The 14527-nt window shown below is 37.1% G+C and overlaps 1 protein-coding gene and 1 long non-coding RNA gene across 2 annotated transcripts in view; one reads left to right on the top strand and one right to left on the bottom strand.

The window, feature by feature from the left end:
• Positions 1–14527, bottom strand: part of LOC136026645 (uncharacterized) — a 580251-nt gene that overhangs the window by 131741 nt on the left and 433983 nt on the right. The window lies entirely within an intron of this gene.
• On the top strand, positions 4923–7315 carry LOC136025616 (lysine--tRNA ligase-like). Its single transcript, XM_065701610.1, has one exon. It carries the CDS (start codon positions 4923–4925, stop codon positions 6150–6152), a length of 1230 nt encoding a protein of 409 aa, XP_065557682.1. The 3' UTR covers positions 6153–7315.

Here is a 14527-nt window from a genome sequence, read left to right as displayed (position 1 = left end):
TACATTATACATAAAAATGCACATTTTTATGCAGAGAGGCAGCAAGTTATTTATTACTAATCAACTACAGCAGGTATATCTATTGCTTTCTTTAACCATCAATAAAGATAAAATGCATGCTGAAAACTGAATGCTCTTTGGAAACTTTCTTTAGACACACTAATTGTGAGATGGATATCAACAAAATTCCAACAGGGTTTGTAATTACTTAAGATTTACAAACAAGCATATTGAATGCTTAATTTTGTGATATCCTAATCTCTAAACAGTAAACTAGATTCCTTACATTTCCTAATAGTTTTCCACCAGCTCATTTCAGCAAAATCATTTGTAATGACAATACACCCTTTGCTTAGGTGGCCTGGCCTTTTCAAAAATGAAAGACAACTGCTAGTAGGCTAAGCTAGTTCTGCTTGAAATTTGCTATATGAGTTAAGGTATCACTGAGATGGATTATGTTTTTTGCCGCAAATGAGCTGGTGAAAAATAAACAGAAAATATAAATTTTCTCTTTTTTTATTATTTCAAGACTAGTATATCACAAAGCAAAGCATTCACATAGCTTGATTGTATTTTAAGCAAATACAATCCCTGATGGAGTTTTGTTGATACCTGTCTTAAATTGATTTGTCTAAATAAAATGGGCCTATAGCATTTACAGGATAGTAGTGGGACAGCTATAGCAAGTTTTTTTTCAATTTTCTATTCTTCTTCAAATAGTTATTGTTTTCTGGTCAAATTTGTGTTCCTTGCTAAGTGGTAGGCACTCTGGGTTGGAACGCTTTGTCCAAGGTGTACAGGTTTAATTCCTGGCATTGCCAGTTTATTTGGTTTTGGATAGGGGTTGGTGATATGACTAACCTCAGCTAGAATTGGCCCAACTTTAAATGAGTACAGATGGAAATCTAGGGACAGTAAGGAGGAAGGGCATACAAGAGCATAGGCTAGCTGGTCCCTAGCTTCCTATTGCACTACCTGGCTAAAGGACCACAAGGTCCTTTACTGGCCTACTGACTTAGCCATAGAAACTTTCTTTCAAACCCATTAAATATAAGTAGAAATGAAGAACACCAGTATGATGGTCCTTCCATTTCCCTGAAATGTGGATGTATGGACAAGAATGTGGGTCATGAGAGATAGCTTGTGAATGTTCTGCAAGATTAAAAAAATTTATGACTGTTGCTCAGGTTGGCAACTGAACACAGAAGTATAATTTTGTTATTTGTTTTTCTTTGTGACTATTGTGCTTATTTAATGTCAAGTATTTTAAAGTTAATCTCCTTTATTTTGTTTTTAATTGCCATGGCCCTAGGGCTTAAATACAATAAAACCTACTTACATCCATTGATTTTCTTTAAATAGATAGGAGTTCTATGTTTCCTAGCTTCAGTAAATTTAAATGTAATTGTGAGACCAGGGTTTACAAAGTAGGTGAAAACTTGCAAATGGACCACTGGTATCAATAAAAATTTGTAAGAAATGGATATCAATTTAAAGATTAAACAAAAACTGTTAGAAAACAAAGAAGACTAATGAATAAAAAAAAGTCTCCCTTTACAACCATTTAATGAATTGTCACAAATATAGATCACCCTTAAGATTGAAATGAACAAAGCTTCAATTATGAATCCATTTTCCTTTAAACAGACTGAAGGGGCAAACCTCCAAGCTTTGACATATTCAATCTCACTTTTGGGCAATCTCACCTTTCCTTTTCAAAGGAAACTTTCTTTGGATGTTTCCCATCCAACTAAAACAACAGGGACAGCATCAGGTACAAGTGATCTTCTACTTAGCCTACATACCAAAGGGAGAAGCATGCATCTCTATACTATAATTTAGCTCCAACCTGCCTAATCTGCAAATATATAGCCAAAATTATGTAGTTCCAATGTATTCTGTCACCTGTCACCTTTTCCCCCATTCTTGCTTTGTCACAGTTGCTTCAATTGACAGGGAGTTAAAGGTTGAGGGATAGATTGGCAGAATCAACAGGTAACATATAACTTCAGCTATATATTTCTATATTCGGAGGGTTGGGGGTCAAGTAGAGCAGGACTGCATGTAAAATTATGTAAGCTATAATTATTGTGTAATTATAAAACATTGTTTTTTTTACATATTTTTCTCTAGGCCTACAGGTCCTTTCTTTGGTTTATGCCACATCAAACATTGTATTCCCAGAGAAAAATAAGTAGCAACAAGCTATATATATACATGTACATATTATTTATCAATGAGGACTCTAGTGCTTATCTGTGACCACTCAGTAATATTGACAAGAAATGAGCAACAGACAAAATGAAATTTAAATGGCTATCAGAAACTGGATACAGGCTAAAGGGGGGTAAAAAAAAAACAGGGCTGTATAAATGAAGTTCAAAAATAGGTGGTGAGTTTTTAGTGGAATAAATACTTCCCTAGCAAATTTTAAATTTCAACTATAGGTCATGAAAGGAGATTAATGTGAAGCTTGATCATTCTTAAACAATAATATGCATATAAAGAAAGATAGTATAGCCTAGAGGGTTGTATACTCAACCATGCAGCATGCCAAGACAATTTTAAGCTCCCATTATAAACTATGCACTCATAGCAGCTATATCAGGCTAAAGGACCAATTACTACAACTTATCTTGAAGTTTTTGTGAAAGTCAAAATGGAATTTGTGTTTTATTCTGGTGAGAATAGAAAAAGCATAAAAGGCATTTCTGACTTAAATTCCATACTTCACTCATTGTCAGATCTTTTGCAACTGTTGAAGAAGCAGTTAAGCAAATTCAAGTGTTTTGGCTGCCTAGGTAGGCTAGTTTGCTTTATACAGGCATTTTAGCTAATATCTTACCTCATAATGGCAATTTTAAAAAGCATTTTTTTTTGCTCCTGTAGAATTAGAGCATATCTAAAATTTGAAGGATGTTTTTTACCAGACAGATAAAATTCTAGTTGAGTTACTTCTTGATATCTCAGAAAGAAGTTAGGTTAGGAAAATGAAACTTTCAGGGATGGGTCTACAGGCTAAAGTATATCCTGGGAAGGTATTTTAAAGTACCCACCTCCACTTCTTCTCCCTCTAGAGAGCCCTAAAATTTGACTCCATGACAGGTCTATACCTACTGAATTGACAAAACAACATTTTACCTTAATTTTCAGGTACCATTTGCTTTTTCTCTGCCTTTAGTTCTGAAAATTCAATTCCTGTTATTTGAGTAGAATTCTGAGCCATTATCAACATTTTTTTTTCAAAATTTAGGAAATGTATTTGCATATCTTTAAAACCTTATAAATTGGGATTGAGCAAAGTTTTTTCTTTTCCTTCTCCCTCTAGAGGGCCCTGACCTTTAAAAATGTGTGTGTTATAAAAGTGAAACCTTGCAAAATAGATCTTCTGCTTCGGTGCTTTTAAAAGCAGCAGCAATCAATAATGATGCTGTGGCTGCTATCATAATATTCCTGTTGGTTTCATCCATGCTTACAAAATTTTCAAATTTTCTGCCAAAAGGACAAGAATCTTTTCCCACTTTTCCCTCTGTGTGTAAACATAAATCCTGTCTCCGAGACAGGATTCCCGTCAAGTTTTCCTCTGCGTCTAAACGAGGCATAAGACGGAAACGAACCTGAAAAGCACAAATTAAAAGCAGTTGCAGTTAAGAGAAAACTGAAAATAAATACATATGGTACTGATTTTGAAAAAATGCCAAAAAGTGTCCTTTTTTTCAAAAAGTGGCCTTTTTTCACCCAATAGTGGCACGGTGTCACCCAGAGTGACAAAGTGTCAAAAAAGCACTAAAAGTGTCCCTTTGGCAACCCAGAAAAAATATATTATAAAATATAAATAAAGCTGATAATGATAATGCAGCACATCAGTGTTTCAAACTTTCTGTTCCGTGAATGTCCCCATGCACCCGAAAATTTGTCATTTTCAGCCACATTTTGTCAATGTTTGTCTGTAATTTATCCAAAATATGTCATATTTTGTCTATAATACATCTACAATGTGTCAATTTTAAAATAATATGACAAAATATGACATATTAGGCTCATCTTACAACAACAATTCTTTTATTGATCATTTTATCAGCCGGACTATTTCGCTGCCTTTTATTTCTGGTCGTTTCGAGTTTTACAGGTTCTTTGAACTATTTCAAACGACAGTTGTATTTGACATCTTCGATGAGATACTTTTGGGGAAAAGAGAGCTATTGGAGAGAGTTAGTTCCCCTTCTATCACTATTGTTTTTAAAAGAGAAATCAAACTTTTTGTTTCCAACAAAACTGCCAGAAAAAACTGGCATTGTTTAGCCAGTTCTTAGTTGTTGCGCTAATCTTAAGATTTTGTTTTATGATTGTTTTTTTTTATCGAATATCAGTTTAGCAGCTCTTTGTTAGTTCTGAATATCGGAAGAAAAAAAAAAATCCAGAATAGCATCATTAGTCATCTTGTAAACAACGCACGTTAGCCAATGTGTATTAGGTTCTCCCCTTTAAATGTGGCTTGACAGTTTGAGCATAATTTATACACATCTGTAACTGAAATCGAATTAAAAATTGCTAATTCTAGCTGCATGATCGACCAGACAACAACTAGATTCTATAAAATTTAACCTGTAAACAGTTGAGTGCTAACTGTACAGACCCCTCAAAATAGCAAATAACAAATAAATTATTTGTAAACTTTAATATGAACAATATTCTTTATTTTTGTGAGATCAATCTAGTTCCTCCTTTTGCATCTAATATAGCAGCACCGTTAGCATGACGTCATATTTAGTGATAAAATCATTTCAAGTTGTTTTAACACCATGGCAATGCAATTGTTATGACATCATCTTGGAATAAACATCATCAGAGTAAAAATGCCATGACGTCAGTTTTGCTTTATATGCTTTATATGGCTGGCGTTGCATTCAGTTTAAATAAAAATGAAGTTACAAAACATTATTATACCAGCCACGTTTGCTGGATTTGGTGTAGTTTATTTGGCAAATGTGTACAAAAAATTTTGCAAGAAGGAAGAGCCACTGAAAGAAATCAAGGCAAACTCTAAAGCAAAAATAGACGATGAAAGCCCCGGTGAATACTTCCAATTACAGAGTGCCAACAATGAAGTCCTGCAGAAGTTCCGTGTTCGAGCACGGATTGTTTCATATATCCGACAATTTTTGGATAGTTTGGGTTTCTTAGAGGTACAAACACCAATGATGAACACTGTTGCGGGGGGTGCCACTGCCAAACCCTTTATTACTCATCACAATGAACATAATTCAAAAATGTTCATGAGGATCGCCCCAGGGTTGTCTCTGAAAATGCTAGTCGTTGGTGGTATTGACAGAGCTTATGAACTGGGCAAAGTGTTCAGGAATGAGAGTACAGATTTGACGCACAATCCTGAGTTCACTATTTGCGAGTTTTATATGGCCTATGCTGATTATGAGGATCTGATGAGCATAACTGAAGATATGCTCTCTGGTATGGTCTTAAGCATTCACGGAACATTAAAAATAAATTACCAGCCAGAAGGTCCAGATGGCCCGATTGAACAAATTGACTTTACTCCTCCATACCGGCGAATGAAAATTATCCCTGAATTAGAAAAACGACTGGAAGTTTCACTGCCACATCCCAGCACTTTTGATACCCCTGAAGCTGTGGAACTGTTAGATCGACTTTCCACGAAACATGACGTGCATTGCCCACCTCCGCGAACTGCCGCACGATTGCTAGATAAGCTCGTTGGTCACTTTTTAGAAGAGGAATGTAGAAACCCTACATTCCTAATTGATCATCCCCAAGTTATGAGCCCACTAGCAAAGTGTCATAGATCTGCACCAGGGGTTACAGAAAGATTTGAGCTTTTTGTTTGCAAAAAGAAAATTTGTAACGGCTACACAGTGCTGAATGACCCTTTTGAACAACGAAAAAGATTTGATCAGCAGGCTAAGGACAGAGCTGCTGGAGACGATGAAGCACAAGTAATAGATGAGAATTACTTGACTGCCTTGGAATATGGCCTCCCCCCAACTGGTGGCTGTGGTATGGGTATTGACAGGATTGCCATGTTCCTAACAAACAGTACAAATATTCAAGATATAATGCTTTTACCTGCAATGAAGAACATGCTCAAGAGAACGGCCAACTGCATGGGGGAATAAAGAGCTGACATATAAAAAAAACCTCACCACCGCTATTTAACAACAGTTTTATTGATGCCCAGAAGAAAGTTGATATGAGCAATATTTTTCGGTGTGAGCTTTATTAGCTGGAATATTAACGGTGGAACATTAGATAAGATTACCCTTATCGAAAGCCTCATGCTATGCAATGATTTCGTTTGACTGCAACAACATTTTCTCTTTCGTGAATCTTTAAGCCTGCTTCAACTTGGCGACGTAATCAAAGTGTTCTTGGTTCCAGCCAAGGCCTGAGAATGAGGCAGACCCTTCGGTGGTGTTGTCGTATTTGTTAACAAGCATTTGCAACTGACCCTTTATGTAGAGGAATCTTTTTTTGTCACACGACAGTGGTTTATTCCTTCTACATGCCAATGGACTACTGGGACCTCGCGTGAGACGATAGATTTACCCGAGCCTGTGCCAGCTTTGAAAGATCCCTAAGCTCTTGTGCCTCTTTAGGTTTCTCCAAAGTGGTTGCTGGTGATATGAACTGTGATTTGTCCAATGCGGCCATCCCCAGAGCAAAACTTTTGCTTGCTGCATGTGTGCAGACTCAACACATTGACAATGACTCTTCATTCACTTATATTCATCATTCTGGTTCAACGTCATCCTTAGACCTTATGCTTTGTTCTCCTGTGTTTACTCCGCCTGAACCAAGCCATGTTGATTTTTCTTTTGGTGCTTCTGATCATTTCCATATCCTGAACAGTTTTGCCATCGACAGTTCCAGGGCCACGGTAGGAGTTGCAAATGGTCAGTAAAGAAGGAGTGGAATAAGACCAATTTCAAGTTTCAATTTTCATGTAATTTAATTACTTAAAATTATTATGGCCTCAGGAAAAGTAATGATCCCAGATACCAGTAAAGAACGGGTATCAACCTATCTTCTCAAGTCTCCATCAAACCACTTAAACCGGCTTAGAACCAGACAGCAAGAATTTTCTGGGACCTCCAGTATGAGTGGAAGATTTGTGCAATTCTAGAGTCATCTTGGTCACAATATGGTTTTCAGCGCTTGGCGAAGCACTTCTATCAACAAGAGTAAAAATCATGCCTAGATAGTCTCAAACCTATTACCTCCAACATTCATTCCTACAAATATTATGCTACTACGAGGAGGCAACCCATAGTAGATAAATTTACTAGGAATGTTCGTGCGTTTAATTATTCATTAAATTTGTTTCATGAATTTTGTTTTTTCTATGAAACACTCGGCAGAGCTTAGTCACATACTTTTTGCCAAGTTTAGAAAGATTGAATCCTAGCATATTATTCAATTACAAACATCACTTGAAATAACTTGACTTCTTTGAAATATCTATGAAGATACACGAAATTAGTTTTAAAGTAAAATGAGTACTCCAAAGAGTACTTCAAGGATTTTGGCAAAAATGTCGTTTTAGACTTATGAGGCAAGTAACAAATTCTGAAATCCACATTAAATAGAAAATAGACCTAAGAAAGCGTGCTTTTTTATCAATTCAATGTCATAATAAATAAAGTTTAGGGATATACTGAAGGCGCTGATAAACAAAATCAAATAAATTCATTTTTCTTTTCATTTAGACTTAATGACTTAATAATCATGAATTTATTTGAATAATCAAATAAATTCATTTTTCTTTTCATTTAGACTTGTTGACTTAAGATTGCTGCACTTCTCCAACCATTGTAGTTAGTAAATGGTGAACAAAGAGTGGATCTTTTTTGTAGAAATCAAAACAAAAAAATTAGATTCTCTGACAGTTTAAATTTTATATTATTGTACCTTTACAGGCAAATTCAAAATTTTTGCAACGCCATAAATTATAAGTTAACTGCCAGAGACCAAAATTTGTGGGTTTAAAGTCATATGTAAAAAATTTGTATACTTGCAGAAATATGTCAAAAACACATCAATAAAGGGAGAAAGTAGACCTACTGAAAAAGGCACCATAAAATTCAGCATATCTGTGAAGCTTTCAGGGTCGGTTTCAAGCCACCATTTATAAAATTACAGGGTTTCCCATTTTCATTGATAAGAATGGTTAAATATGCTGGCTAATTTTTCCTATTCTTCTTTTGTTCGTTCTTTTATTTCACCAGAAGTGATCGTACCATGCCTGTATTCATAACATACCACTTCTGGTTACATTTCCTGTACTAAAGCAACAATCCTAAACAATAAAAATTGTATTGTGGAGCAAGCTAGAAGTTGCTTCACAAACAACTTTATTTCTCATAAACCCTCATTAGCCAATTCCTTTATTTCAGGTATGTCAATGACTTAAACGCCATTCTTCCATTAAAGAGGTGGAATTATGTTGGCAGTCCGGAGTTATTCTCATTAAAACTGGTAGAAGAAACACCGTGGCACAATTTGGGTTATGATATAATGGCTGTACACACAAGATGGAACCATAGTGCAGTAAAAGAAGCCTTGGGAGGTGGAGACCCTGCTTTTGTCACGATGATTCGAGAGCCAACTCAACATTTTGAATCTCTTTATGGCTATTTCAAATTTTATAAATTATTAGGGAATATAACCCTACCAGAGGTTTTGGATAAATTGGAAGACACAAAATTTAAGCAGAAGATGAAATATTGGAGAATACAATATAAACATGTTTTGTGAGCGGGATGCCGCTTATAAAGCTTAGTTAATATGGGCACTTGTTCCATAAGGTACTGTGTTCCGTGTCTGCAATCTCTTCAGACCATATTGTCGCAACCTGCCATGCGATGTTCCCTGGTAAGATCTCCGACGAAGTGCCCCTATGTGCAAAGAAACTCATGTATCTGATCACAATGCACTGCATCCTTACTGTAAGCTATGCAAATGCCTGTGAAAGACATTCAGTCATATCTTGTACTAGAATATGACAAGAAAACCAACAACGCTGGTATAAAAGAGTTACATATACGTGTTCCATATTGGTCCTCATATGGAAACGAAATCCAGACTTTTATGCACAAGTTTATGAGCCATGCGACAAGTGATGATCTGTGTAGGAAGATTATATCAGCCATTGAGCAGAATCAGCTGCCACTTGAAAAACTGATCATACTTGGAAGTGATGGACCAAACGTCAATAAAAGTTTTTGGAACAATTTCAATGCCAAAAAAAAAGTTTCAGGAAAGGGAATGCTGAATATTTGTACTTGAGACATCCATATAATCCATAACGCTTTCTTGAAAGGTCTTCAGGTATTCGGAGAAGAAAGTTCCAACTTTGTTATTTTTATGCATTCATTTTTTGATGGCTGGCCTTCACGTTGTGAAGATTAATTGAAAGTGCCAAATGAGAGTAAGAGTGCCAGAGAATGCCTTCATATAGCATGTTCTAAGCCGCTAGCTGACGATCGGACGTACCCTTGCTAGAATCATGCAGCAGTTGACAACAATCTTAGAGTACTTCCTGAACTTCATGCCAAGAGAGAAAAAACTGAAGAAACTTCTGTCCACTCCCAAATTTCTGAAGATTGTGGCTTATATCAGAAGTGCAATGATGAAAGCCCAACTCGAGTTTGTTCTAGCCTTAGCAGAACTTTTCATAAGTTTCACCCAACTGTTCCAGAAAGAAGAGCCTCTCATTTATGTTCTGAACTCAGAGATCAAAAGACTAGTTGTGATGCTTTGCAGACAGGCCTTTACTCCAGATTTCGTGACCGAGATTGAAAATTTCTTACCAGAAATGTTAAACCTTGCTGAAAAATTTGCAGAAAAGCCCATAGTCTCAGAAAATATGGAACGAGCTTTCTGTGAGAAAGCAACACTGAAAGACAAGGCCATTTTCTATTTCAATTTGCGAAAACATTTTATTGCGGGTATTCGCCATATTTTGAACAAATGCCCTCTGGAAAAGGATGGTTTTCTAGAGGCTTTACGCTTTTTGAGTCCGATCAACATGAAGGATTTAAGAAGCACTGCAGACATAGTGGCTTTGGCACACTAGATTGTAATTGGAGCAAGCTCAGACGTCACCCAGGCTGACAAGCTGCTTTTGCCAACGGAAACTGGACCCCATGAGGACATTACTCGGGTCGATAATTTTTGGAGCTATTACTTTGGACTAGTGAATGAGCGCGGGGACAGCAAGTACCCGGAACTTACCAAGCTTGTCAAACCGATGCTGACGTTATCGCCTGACAGCGCAGATGTTGAGCTTGGGTTCTCGCGCTCTGGTAGGATTCTCAGTGAAGACCAGGTATTAATGTCTGAACGCATTCTGGATACAAGACTCATGGTATATGACACGTTGGAACTTTATGCAGGAAAACCAGAACAGTTTGTTATTACAAAAGAACTGTTTAATCCTGCACGTTCTGCACGGTCTTGGTATCAACAATATCTGCATGAAAAGAAAAAAGAAGAGCTATCCGAGAAGGAGAAGGGAGCTTTTGAAGAGGACAACAAGTGGAAGTTGCAGGAGGTCCATGACAAAAAGAAAGAAATAGAAGACCTGGAAAGCGAAAAGATAAACTTAGAGCATCAGAGCAAAGAGAAAAGAGAAGAGTAGCAGATACTTTACTTCAAGAAGCGCCCGATAGAATGAAGAAGGCTGCCAGGTCCAAGAGTTACATAGACATTGCCTTAGCTGTTTCTTTGCTCGAAGGAACTGTGAAGTCCAGAACAAGTGAAAGAGAGCAGATGGTGGAATCTGTGAGAATGGAGCAGTCTCTTGCAAAGATGAAAAACTGACCTCATATCGAAATTGATGCCCAAGAAGGAGCAAGATTGATTTTAGGTATTTTACCTGTATCAGTCAATCGTTGCCACAGTATATGTAGCTGATTAAAAAAAAAAAAAAAAAAAAAAAAAAAAAAAAAAAAAAAAAGCAGAAACTCAGGAAATGACGCCATCTACCACCGATCTGATCCTGAAGACTTCTAAATCCTATATTTAGCCTATATTTTGGCCCGACAAATCCTATATAAATAGGACTTAGCCTATAATCTGAAATGAACCGACCTGTCTGAACCCTGTAGAGTAGACATTTAAGAGGATTTGTTTCTCTTCTTTGGGTTGACTGGATGCCCCCTGGAGTAACTGGAAGGGTATCTTGATTTTCGAAAGCATATTGTCTAGCAGTGTAGCGTATAAGATTTTATTGGTCTTATTCCACTCAGTTCAGAGAGAGTAAACACAGGAGAACGAAGTATAAAGTCCAAGGATGACATTAACCAGAATTATGGATATAAGTGAAGGAAGAGTCATTGTCAAAGCGTCGAGTCTGCACACAAGCAGCCAGCAAAAGTTTTGCTCTGGAGATGGCCGCATTGGACAAGTCACACTTCATATCAACAGCAACCACTATGAAAAAACCTAAGGAGGCACAAGAGCTTAAGGATCTTGCAAGACTGGCACAGGCTCGGTTGAATCTATCGTCAGACGCGAGGTCCCGGTAGTCTGTTGGCATTTAGATGGAATAAACCACTATCGTGTTTACTTGCATGGCGACAAAAAAAGATTCCTCTGCATAGGGCTGGTTCCAAACACTTATTAACAAGTACGGCAACACCACAGGAGGGTCTGCCTCGTTCTGAGGCCTTGGCTGGAACCGGGAATACTTTGGTTATGTAGCCAAGTTGAAGCGGGCTTAAAGATTCACGAAGGAGAAAATATTCTTGCAGGCAAACGAATTCATTGCATAGCATGAGGCTCTCGATCAGTGGAATCTTATCTAATGCTCCACCGTTAATATACCAGCTAGCATTGCGTACATTCGTCAAGGTCATTGTTTAAGGATCACTGACCGTTAAGAATAATATATCGTCATTATAGCTCAAAAGTAATAGGTCCAACCCACGAAAAATAAAGCTCGTATCAACTTTCTTCTGGGCATCGATAACACTGTTGTTAAATAGTGGGGTTATAGCACCTTTCCAATACCTATATGTAAGGGAATGGACTTCTCAATTAAATCAGAGTTTTTACCAGAAAGTGACCAGAACCTTTACATTTAATCTCCGATACATGTTTCGAAGTGAACTAACGCTTTGCATATGCGCGAAATTGGTTGGTTACTCCTTGCTTAGGCCGACCACACTCCATCCATAGTCGGAGCCAGAACTTAGATCTTTGACAAGCTAGCACTAGATCAGGGTTCAGGGACCATGAAACTATTTCCCAACCAATGCAAACGCGACGAGAAGGTACTGCCACAAGTTCAGCATTACGAAGTTTTTTTTTCAGAACAGCAGACATTTAAGAGGATTTTTTCTCTTCTTTGGGTTAACTGGATGCCCGTTGGAGTGACTGGAAGGGAATCTTCATTTTCGAAAGCGTTTTGTCTAGTACTGTAGCGCATAATGTGTAAAATTTCCCCTGGAAATTTCACCCGCCTCCCGAGAAGGTTCTCCAAATCAGAATCCATCCCAAGCGAAAGTTCCTCCCTACCCCCGAAAAATGTCTGTGTACTTCCCAATAACAAATACTATACGCAAACAATGGGGAACTTTCATAACTTGCAAGCCTTTCCCCACGGACTCTGAGGGGGGGGATTTTACTCCTAAGGTCATAGTTGTTTGATGTTTCAATTATACTGAACAAAATTTCTTTCTCAAAATTTTGATCAGATAACTTTTGGAAATAAATGGGCGTGGGAGGAGGGCAAGTTGCTTTCAAATCTTTTGTCTCACTTAAAATGACGCTTGAACTTTTAGTTTCTTCCGATGTCCCCTCTCCTGATCTTCTAGGACCATTATTTCAGTATGATCACCTCTGGACAAAAAAAAAGAAAATACAAGAAATAAATACACGCGCATCCGTGATCTGCCTTCTGGCAAAAGCAAAATTCCACATTTTTGCACATAAGAACTTAAAACTTCCACGGTAGGGTTCTCAGGTACTCTGAATTTGATAGTTTGATTTTCATCAATGTTTCTTGTTTTTTTTAGGGGGTGTATCCCCCCCTCTATTAGAAAAATAAGACAAATTTTCTCAGTCTCGTAACTTTCGATGGGTAAAATTAAATACTGATGGGCCGTTACCGCGATCTGTTTGAAAGCTACCGTGCATATTTTGTTTTCTTAGCCACAGGATCTAACTGACATCCTTTTTCCATCCTACTCTTACTGACAGTTACACTGCATACTCTTCACCTTTTTAGGTCAGTTGCCTTAGAAATTATTTTAGTTTTTATCTTTGTTTTTCTTTTTCCCTTTTTCTTCTACTTTTCTTTTTCCAGTTTGCCTTGTTTTTATTATACTTCTCCACAATTTCTAAGTTTTATTTGGCTTTAGTTGAAGACCTAATATCTAGAGCCTGCATACTTGAGTTATTAAATCTATTGCGTGGAAAGTTGATAGTGAAAACAAGTTTAAGTGAGATATTTTTTTTTAATTTATCCGGAACTCTTATTACTAAAACTATTAAATGTATGCTATGAAATGAAGTTTTTTAGCTTTACTTTACATAGTCCATAAAAACGATTTACCTAGATGGTTTTAAAACACGACACTTTGCCTAGGTTACGTTATTACCAATGTTTAAGAAAATATGGTTTTTACTCGCATGATTTTAATTATTGTTTGAGTACTGAAAATGAAAAGCACCCTGAAGAGAGAAAGAAAGAGAAAGAGATTGAGAAAGTAAGAGAGAGAGAGAGAGAGAGGGGGTGGGGTTAAGAGGGATATAAAAAGAAAATGGTAGGGGGGATCTTTAAGAAAGAAAGAAGTGGATGAAAGGTTAAAAGAAAGAAGCAAAGGATTTATCGACTACTACGTTTCCTTTTTTTTTCAGTCATAAAAAAATCTTTTTTTCCTTGTGAATTTTTGTTTTTCATTGAATAAGGAAATCAGTGGTGTTGCCCTAACGTAAATCTGGTTTTCCTCCTACAATTCAGGGAGGGGTAGTGGTTCTGTATCTAGGGTTAATGCTACAACCATACATCTGGATTACACAGATAAAACTAAACGAAATAAATTAGCAGGTGGGGGAGTGGGGCGTGAATAAAATTTTCCCTAGGATTTACTGTCATTTCTCCAGGGGAGTAGCTCCAGCATTTTTATTGAGGGAAGGGTAAGAAGGGTCCATATCAGGATATTTAAGAGGCACCGGTTATATAATATGTTTGCCAAAATATTAGGGGGGAAGACAACTGCCCCCTTTCCACCGGCAAAAGGACAGCCCTGTAGTTCTCGATGGTCTTGATCTCTGTGACACCACTTGGTCACTCCTTCCGATCCTATCTGGCTAAGTGTGGGGTTTTAAAATATTTACTCGTTTTTTATTTGTGGCCTCTTTTTCATTCCTTAGAATTTACAGTCTAATCAAGAGAGAACGGGTATAGTTGAATTAGATACTATGCAAAGACTACAGAAATCAGTAAGAGAAAAACAAGATCTTCAGGAAAGAGTGAATATATTAA

This window comes from Artemia franciscana, chromosome 4, assembly GCF_032884065.1.
Source record: "Artemia franciscana chromosome 4, ASM3288406v1, whole genome shotgun sequence".
In the NCBI taxonomy this organism is placed as follows: Eukaryota; Metazoa; Arthropoda; class Branchiopoda; order Anostraca; family Artemiidae; genus Artemia; species Artemia franciscana.
The sequence above is the reverse complement of the archived record's forward strand: the minus strand, read 5'-3'. Positions and strand labels throughout refer to the sequence as shown.